Source organism: Peromyscus eremicus, chromosome X, assembly GCF_949786415.1.
Source record: "Peromyscus eremicus chromosome X, PerEre_H2_v1, whole genome shotgun sequence".
NCBI lineage: Eukaryota > Metazoa > Chordata > Mammalia > Rodentia > Cricetidae > Peromyscus > Peromyscus eremicus.
The window spans coordinates 473,773-481,687 of record NC_081439.1 but is presented as its reverse complement, the minus strand read 5'-3'; the positions used below and the strand labels follow the sequence as shown (position 1 = coordinate 481,687).

The window sequence follows — 7,915 nt, the reverse complement described above, 5'->3', positions numbered from 1 at the left end:
CACCCCTTGGCATCTCTATAAAAACCCTGGGGCAGAGATAGTCGGGGCCCATTGGGAAAGGTTCCAGGCCCTCTCGAGGCTATCCTTTATTTTCTGTCTGTTTATCTCTGCAAGATTCTCCACAATAAATCCTTCTATCTAATATTTCCTGCTGCTCACACTCAAGAAAACTCTGGGGAACTGTGGGGTTGGTGGGTAAATGCCCCACAGATGTCTCATGTGTCAATCTATGAATTCCTTGTTTGCCTGGAAAAGCAAAAGCACATCTCCATTGTGTCTTTTCTGTGTATTCTGTATGTATTCTTGTGGAGAATAAAATGGTAGCCCACAGTTTCCCTGGCTCTTGCTTGCTTCTCTGCCAGCTCCCTTCTGCACACTTTACCTAGGTCTTTCTCCTCCTTACACCACTGCCAGGAGCACTGCAGCACTCTTGACCCTCATTTCCTGCATTTCCTTTCATTGAAGACTCCTTACCTTGGAAAATGACCTCAAACTGGATATTAGGGGCATAACCTGGACATATTCAGTCTCCTTCCCTTATCAAGCACACGTCTTTTTAATGTTCCTGTCATCCCAGTGAGACCCAAACTCAGCTCCCCTGCAGATGATAGATAGCTCTAGGAGCTGTGTCAAGATGTCTCAGATACATCTGGGTCTCTTAGCTCTCATCTAGGGTAGAATGAAAGCTATGCTAGGTACCACCTCCATTTGGGCAGGGATATTTGTCTGCCCCACCACAACACCATGTCTCTTCCAGCCCTAGGACATCACTCCACATATTAGGTGTTTGTTGAAAGAATAACAACTTTAGTACAGCAACTGTGTCTCTAAATTCTGTCCTTAACATCTCCAACATGCCCTCACAAGAGTAAACACAGCCAATAGTACAAATGTCCACTGTTAGTGACTGTGTCAGGGTACATGAATATGGGACTTTGAAGTATGTGGATTGCATCAGACAGAAAACTTGAGAAAAACTTATCTCAGACTCATTTGTAATAAGGCAAAGCTAGTGACAGATGCTCACAGTGTTAACCTCTGTGTGAGCAACTGCAGAGAAAAAAAAAAGACTGTCCTTAAACACTTATGACTTCCTTTAACAGTCGATCATATGAGAGACAAGAGGAGTGCTATTCTGTACAGGGGACTGCCAATACTTGCTTTAAAAGGTAAGCGTGGGGACACACAGAAATACACATGGTTAATTTTTACACATGGTTAATTTTTATTTCTCAACAGGACACTAACATCTTACAGGGTGCTTATCACAGTAAAAAAAAATGATCACAGAGTTCTTGGTATCTTGCAACAGCAGTTCTGTGAGAGTAGTTCACAGAAAAATGGGAATAATGCTTACAGCTCACAATTTAGTAAGGACAATGCTTATAGAGGGAATGTAGTAATGGTGATGCTTATAGAATTCTTTGAACATATGAAGAAGAATGCTAATGAACTGGCACAAACAAGAACAATGGCAACAAAGTGCTTAACACAATTAGACATGTTAAGAGAGGTCCTAGAACACACTCAGAACAGCAGTACTTATAGAGTAAAAACACAGTACGATCAGTGCTATAAGAGGGACACACAACAAGAGCAATGCTAACATCTGACACATAGTAGGACCAATGTTCAAAACAGTCCTTCCATATAAAAGTAAAATGATGCTTAACATTCACTGCTGAGAATTTTTCTTTTTGATGCTTAGGATTTCACAGTTTTGCTCATAATCCTGATACTCATCATGTTCTTGTTCACATCACAGGCTTATTTCTCCTGTCTGGGACAGAGACAAGAAAAAAAAGGAAAGCAAGTATCAGTGAGATCCCACTGAGTTCTTAGTGTTCAACTCCCCCTCCTTCACTGCAAAGCATACATGTCCCCCTTCTGCACAACCTTGGAATCTCTGCTCTTCAAGCAAAGCCTCTGCTCAGAGCTCATTGTCGGCCTCACCTGGCCTCTGAATTCCTAGATCAGAGAAAGGTGTGGCCTGCACATTAAGAGCTGACCTGGGATTTGGGAGCCTAGAACATTCTGGGCAGGAAAGATTTCTAACATAATTCATAGGGAGTGGGGAAGCAGGGGATATTGCATTCAGCCATTATGTTGCACCACAAAGGACAAAAAATAGATGATTGGCAGGTCCAACTGGCCATGTGGGATCCAATATTATGTGAGAAAGGTGTATATCCTAGGGTGTACAGCATGTCAGAGGGTCACTTACAGGTCCAGCCTTCTTCTTCTTCATCATCTTCTTCTTCTGGGTCACTGATCTCTTCATAGATCACTGGCTTCTTCCTTTTCCTTAGCCTATGGCTCCAAATGTTCACATCCCTTTCATTGAGCCCTGAGATAAGGAAGGGTAGTACATGAGAGCCAGGTGGAGAGAGGGTTTCTGGGTCTGCTTTTGGAACTCACGTGTACCCATGGGTTTTTTTCAAGCACTTGTTTTTAACATCTTCTGGCACAGACAGACTGAGACAGCAGGGTTTCACCAATTTGGAATAAAGACCAGTTCAGTGAGAGCCTTCCCCTGTGACCTATTTGCTCCAACATGTACCTGTGAGTGCATATTAGAGCTGGAGCAATGACTGGAATGAGATACTTTACTAGGTTATCATGTGGGACAGAATGTATGAAGAAGGGTTGATGACTTAGCTTAGTGGTGCTGGAAATTTTCCAGTATAAGGGAACTGTTCAATGTAAAAACAGAAACAACAAAGTGACAACAACAAAACCACCTTGCAGATATCAAGCTCCAAATTTCTGAATCTATTATACTTACAGTGGGAGCCTGTGGAATCCAGCCTGCTTAACTGCAGAGTCACAGTTCTTTGGAGACAGTTTTGACTGTTTGTTTTTTAGAGCTGAGAAGCCAGAAAGAAGAGCAAGGAAACATATTTGGCTACACTGTTGATAATTATGTCTGTTAATCAAGTGTGATTGAAGTTCACATGGTGGCTCAAGCCTCTAATCTCAGTATTTGGGAAGCTAAGGCAAGGGAGCTGCTGTAAGTCTGAGGCCAGCTGGGAGCTGTAGCATGAAGCCCAATCTTTAAAATTCCATGCTATTTTCTCTGGTCACCTTTCACCTATATTCTATCTCTTACCTGAGCAGTGAGAAATATGTGTAGTCACTCATCTCTCTCTCTCTCTCTCTCTCTCTCTCTCTCTCTCTCTCTCTCTCTCTCTCTGTGTGTGTGTGTGTGTGTGTGTGTGTGTGTGTGTGTGTGTGTGTGTGTATGTAGAGTAGGAAAACAGCTATTCTCTGCTAGGCATGGTCTGTTTGCCTCTAGTCCCACCTACCTGGGATAATGAGGCAGGATGTTTCCTCGAGTCTATGAATTCAATACCAGCATGGAAATAATATAGACTGTGTTTCTGAACACATAAGCAGGCAATTCCTTTCCAGGCTGAACATACAGAATAACATTCAGTTGGGAGTAAAACTGTATTTCCTTAATATATTTTGATATACTAATGGATAATATTTATCTTTATTAGATTTGAGTATGCATTTATGATGCTGATTCTGAAAGTTTAGATAGATGTATCATTTAAAATTGTAATTACACTGTGATTCATGAACAGTATTTATCATAACTTTAAGAAAGAAGTATTTCAAGTGTACGGATACTAATGGAGAATCACACTGAGTTCAGTTGGAGCTCAACATTATCTCTCAAAGTGCTTCAGATCTGTGTGATGCCTTTAAACAAACTAGCCACAGCTGAAGCTGTCTGTTCAGCTTTCACCAACCTCACCCCCTTCCAGGTCCACTCAGCATCTATACATTTACCATTTACTTACTGCCAATAAAAGTATACATCCTCCTTTTGCATGTTTCAGAATTTTATGTGGTGCCCAAGTACGTAACTTTCCAACACCACTCTTCCCTCAGCTCTGACCTGAGGAATGGGAGATTTGTCTGTGAACTTCCCTGGCATCTTGACTAAAAAGTTTTTTTTGTAAAAGCCCCTCCATATCTACTCACCTTGACTCTCATGGCCACGACCTTCATCAGATTCACTGAGCACAGGTTTTGAGGCCTCTTCCTTGGAATCCATGAAATCTGGGAGATGGGCTCTGAGGCCTAGAAAGAAGCAAAATGTTTCTTCCTTATCGGACAACTGAGAAGACGAATGCAGGGTGCTGGCACAGGGATGATGGCAGACAATAAGGGCCACCAGAACAAAGGCCTGCAGGAGAGAAAAGTGCCGGCTACAGGGGTGAGTGCTATGGTGGCTGTTCTCTGCTTTCAGCCCTGTACAGGATGGAAAAGAGCAGGAGGTTCAGCAGTTACCTTGACATTTCTCTTGAAAAAAGGAACCTGGAAGAGGCTGAGAAGAAGCCACAGCATAGAAAGGGACTGGAGGACACTCAGCCTTGTCTGAACCCAGAACGTCTTCTTACCTAGACTGGTCATGGTGGTGTAGTTCCTTTTCATATACACATAGGTGATTTTCTCTGAAGGACTCAGCTTTGTCCATTCTTCCTTAGAGAAGTGTCTGGAAATATCCTTGAAGGCCTAGAAAAGAAGGAAAAATTCAATCTGGCAGCTAATCTGCTGTGCATGTGTGCCATTCAGTCAAGAGTATGTCCTCTGCTTCTATACCTCTGAGGTATACTTGGGAATTGGGAGAAAACCCTGATGGTTGATTGAGAGCAAAGAGAGAATTTTGTGGACACACTGTCCAGCCTGTTCCTTAGCATGCAATAGAGATGTGTTCTACTTGCTTGTTCTCCGCCCACCTTCCAGAAGGATATAGGAGTTGCCAAATCAGTGTAGCACAAGGTCGCAGATCTGCTGACTTCAGAGATGCTGCAGAAAGATCCTCTGACTTTGGATGTCCTACTGTAACATTACTACTCTTCCCCAGTGCTTCTGCAATCACCTACTAAGAAACCTAATTCTCCATGGTGTTTCCTGGCCACTGCTCCGCCCCATGAAGGTCACCTCACCTTACATGTCTTCTCTGGCTTATGCTCACTTTTCCTGAGGTTCCTTGAACAAGGCCTTCTTCTATTCATGGCACTAGGGATGCAACCTTGAAAGAGAGCTTGAAATTTCCAGCCTGTGAAGGAAGGCAGCATCAGCCAATCACCTAAAATTAAATTCTACTATTTTCCATTATGGCTTGTTTGTCCCTGAGGAATTCCATGGACTAAAGTCTGGGGACAGACGTATCTGGGTTAAGAATGAAAGGGTTCCTGTGGCATGACTGAAATGACTTTGAGTCTCTGAGAGAAGGTCAGACACTGCTGTTACTGGGGTATGTTTTGAACTGAAGGGCATACAGAAAGATCTTGGTGGATGAGTCAGGCAGAGCAGGACACTCACCTCACATTCTGACTGATAAGGGGCAGGTAAAAATGTTGATTTCATTGGCAGACAAATAGTGCTCACTGGTGATTGGGGAAGAGGGATAATCAGTACCAAATGCCATGAGAGATGAGTAATGAGTATGATGATCACAGTTTATGACTGATCATTTAATTTATAAAGAGGGGAGTCAGAAGTCTGTAAACACAGAGACTTGGTAAATGTTTAAGGACAGGAAATGTTAATTGTCCTGATTTGATGACAACCTATTGTGTGCATCTGGATTTTTCACGTTGTATTTGATAATCATGCAGGCATATTATATCTATAGGAAACAACAGACATTATCAGAAAAAAAAATACTTCTTAGGAAATTGGGCTTGGTGTTGAACAACAGTGATCCAAGTAGTGAAGCAGGTGAATGGGGAGCTCAAGTTCAGCCTGGCTTTATAAGTGAAACATTGTGTCACCAACACAATGTGGTAATATTGTGTCCCCCAATATATTGTGCACCCTAATAAGCTTATCTGGGGTCAGAGAACAGAACAGCCACTAGACAGACATGGAGGCCAGAAAATCGTGGTACACACACCTTTAATCCTATCACTTGGGAGGCAGAGATCCATCCAGATCTCTGTGAGTTCAAGGCCACACTGGAAACCTCCAGGCATGATGACACACACATCACTCAGGAAGTGATGGCAGGAAGCAGAAAGGTATGTAAGGCATGAGTACCAGGAACTAAGTTTGTTAAGCTTTTAGGCTTTTAGCATCAGTTCAGCTGAGATTCATTCACATGAGGACTCAGATGCTTCCAGCTTGAGGAAACAAGATCAGCTGAGGAATTGGTGAGGTAAGGTTGGCTGTGGCTTGTTCTGTTTCTCTGACCTTTCATCATTCACCTCAATACCTGGTTCTGGGTTTGTTTGTATTATGAAGACCTTTTAAGATTTATGCTACAACACAACATCAAGCAAAAAAATAGAGAATTTTTGATAAGGTAGTGAAGTAAATGTGCAGGATATTTTTGGAGGTTCAAACATATACTTTCTAAAGCCAAAAAAGAAAAAATTATCAGTATGAGGTTTTATAGTAAAAATGTATTTTCATTTCATGATGATGAAATTTTTTTTCTCTCCAGGCATTTTAAACTTTTATTTATTTGAAAATGAAAAAAAAAGGTACATGAGTGTGTGTGCATGCACACACAGGTGCATGTCTATGCACATGTGCATGGAGGCCAAGGTTCAGTCTCAGGTGTCGTACCTCAGGAGCCATTCACCTTGTTTTTTTAGACAATGTCTCTCCCTGGGACTTATGACTTGCTAACCAGGGAGCTTCAGAAAGCCAGCTGTCTCCACCTCTCCAGAGAAGTGATGGCAAGTGCCTGCCCTATTTCTCAGCTTTGGGCTTTGACCTGAGTGTTAGGGACTGAACTCGGGTCCTCATGCTTGTAGGGCAAGCTCTTTATCAACTGAGTTATTTTCCCAAGCCATTCAAAATCTTAACACACACACACACACACACACACACACACACACACACACTATACATACATTTGTACACACTGTGGTATTTCATTCTATGTATGTGTGTCAGTACATGTGTAGGTTTTTGATTTTGCCTTTGAGACTGGATCTTGCTATGATGCCCTTGCTGGACCCAGCTCCAGGATTCAAGGTGTCTTTCTGTCTCAGTCTGCTGAACAGATTAGAGGTACAGGCTTATGCTATGGTGTATCCCGCTGGTATGTAGTGTTGAATGTGGTGTCCAAGAGTACAGCAGCAATACGACCTTGCTACAGGATGGACTTTGGTTATAAGGAAAGGAATGTGTGTGAATTTAAGGTCTATTGCTGGGTTAATCTCAAAATTAACTGAGTGAAACCAAGTAGAATCTATGAGACAACAGGACCAGATACGATTCACGATGAGGAAATATGGATCCTTTCAAATTTGAGCACCTAAGGCTGGCCTTGGAGTGCTGCAGGCCGCAGGAATATATCACAAGAACTCAGCTGGTTATAGCAAATCACTACCTGGAGAGATCAAGAAATTCCTCCAGAGGAAACCAAATTCCAAGGAGCTTTTGGTGTTGTTTGGCTTGTTATATATCAGCTGTCTTCTCTTATGAAAATCATGTGTGCCTTCATAGTTTTCCCAATTGATTCTTCCCTCAGAAGGGCTAACAGTGTGGTCTCATCACTCTCTGGACATACATATTAAAGGTATTTGGAAAACAGCCTCAGAAAAGGATTCCTCTGGAATCAGCTGTCTCCCTTAGCCATTTTCAAGGACTAACAGTAATGACAGTCCATATGCAAGTCCCATGATTTAAGGTAAATTCCACAAGGAGACACCACCTAGGCCAGGTGGACATTAAGTAATAGCTTTAAACAATTTAGCTTGGACCCTCCTTCCTTACAGCCTTACTAACATTATAGACCTCTAACTCCTTACCTAACCACTTCTAGGAATATTTAGATAATTTTCTGTGCTAACAGCTATGCTCAGCCTGAACCCCAGTTCAGGCCTCCCTGTAATTATCATCATTGGCAGCATCCAGCCAGGTCCATGCCCAGATGGAGGAAAGT

At 42.3% G+C, this 7,915-nt stretch overlaps 1 protein-coding gene across 1 annotated transcript; it reads right to left on the bottom strand.

The window, feature by feature from the left end:
* Nucleotides 1-1,261: 1,261 nt before the first annotated feature.
* Nucleotides 1,262-5,030, bottom strand: LOC131899629 (protein SSXA1-like). Its single transcript, XM_059251131.1, has 5 exons — nucleotides 4,962-5,030; nucleotides 4,413-4,527; nucleotides 3,994-4,092; nucleotides 2,225-2,347; nucleotides 1,262-1,780 (listed from the first exon to the last, which is right to left on the bottom strand). The coding sequence occupies exons 1-5, from the start codon at nucleotides 5,028-5,030 to the stop codon at nucleotides 1,755-1,757; spliced, it is 432 nt and encodes a 143-aa protein (XP_059107114.1). The 3' UTR covers nucleotides 1,262-1,754.
* Nucleotides 5,031-7,915: the final 2,885 nt, after the last annotated feature.